Here is a 698-nt window from a genome sequence, read left to right on the forward strand (position 1 = left end):
TGTCCAACAAGCCCTGAACTTTATTTTCGACCTTCTTGTCAGTTTAGCGATGGTAATATACTAAGATATGAAGAAAAAAAATACCTCCCGACATACCATAGGTGTCTGCCCAGTTTCCTCGTCCGCCATTCTTTCAACTCTAGGTGCTGTTACTTCTATCGTAAGAAGTGTCTGTTCTTATATATCCAACAAAAGTATTCGCGATTCTTTATGTATGTTTATGTGTGTCAATGCGTGTGTTAATATGCACAAATGACAAATGCTAACGGCATGTCCTGTGCATGCACTTTTGCATTACTCATGTCCCTCTAGAGAGTCCCTACATGAATTGGAAACCCCAACACAAAGCCCTAATTCGTAAATTGTGTTGACTTTTTGTTTTTGTTTTTGTCAGTTTAAAAAAGATTTTTTGAATCGTCGGGTGTGAGCGAAGCCACACTTTTAAACAGAAGACTTTTATATATATAAATTGTTTTAAAAAAAGGAAGGGACGAGCTATTTCTTTGTGACCTCCTACAGCAACGTCGGAAGAATACACACACATGGTCACATGGTATAGTGATACACACGGAGGTTTCAATAACTAATATATAGGTAAGTAGCTTGCCGACTAGCATCAAATCAATTGCGATCGACTAGTATCAACAGTTGCATCAACTTAGTCCAAAAATTACGATTGTTTTGTTTGAAAATCGCAT

At 37.4% G+C, this 698-nt stretch overlaps 1 protein-coding gene across 1 annotated transcript in view; it reads right to left on the bottom strand.

Moving 5' to 3' along the window:
• SARC_08288 (hypothetical protein) overlaps positions 1–384 on the bottom strand; it is a 3,518-nt gene extending 3,134 nt beyond the window's left edge. Inside the window, exon 1 of the mRNA XM_014297750.1 lies at positions 97–384. Coding sequence (XP_014153225.1) covers positions 97–129 — 33 coding nt within the window. The 5' untranslated portion in view covers positions 130–384. The remainder of the gene's footprint in view (positions 1–96) is intronic.
• Between the last annotated feature and the right edge of the window lie 314 nt (positions 385–698).

This window comes from Sphaeroforma arctica, assembly GCF_001186125.1.
Source record: "Sphaeroforma arctica JP610 unplaced genomic scaffold supercont1.729, whole genome shotgun sequence".
Lineage (NCBI taxonomy): Eukaryota > Ichthyosporea > Ichthyophonida > Sphaeroforma > Sphaeroforma arctica.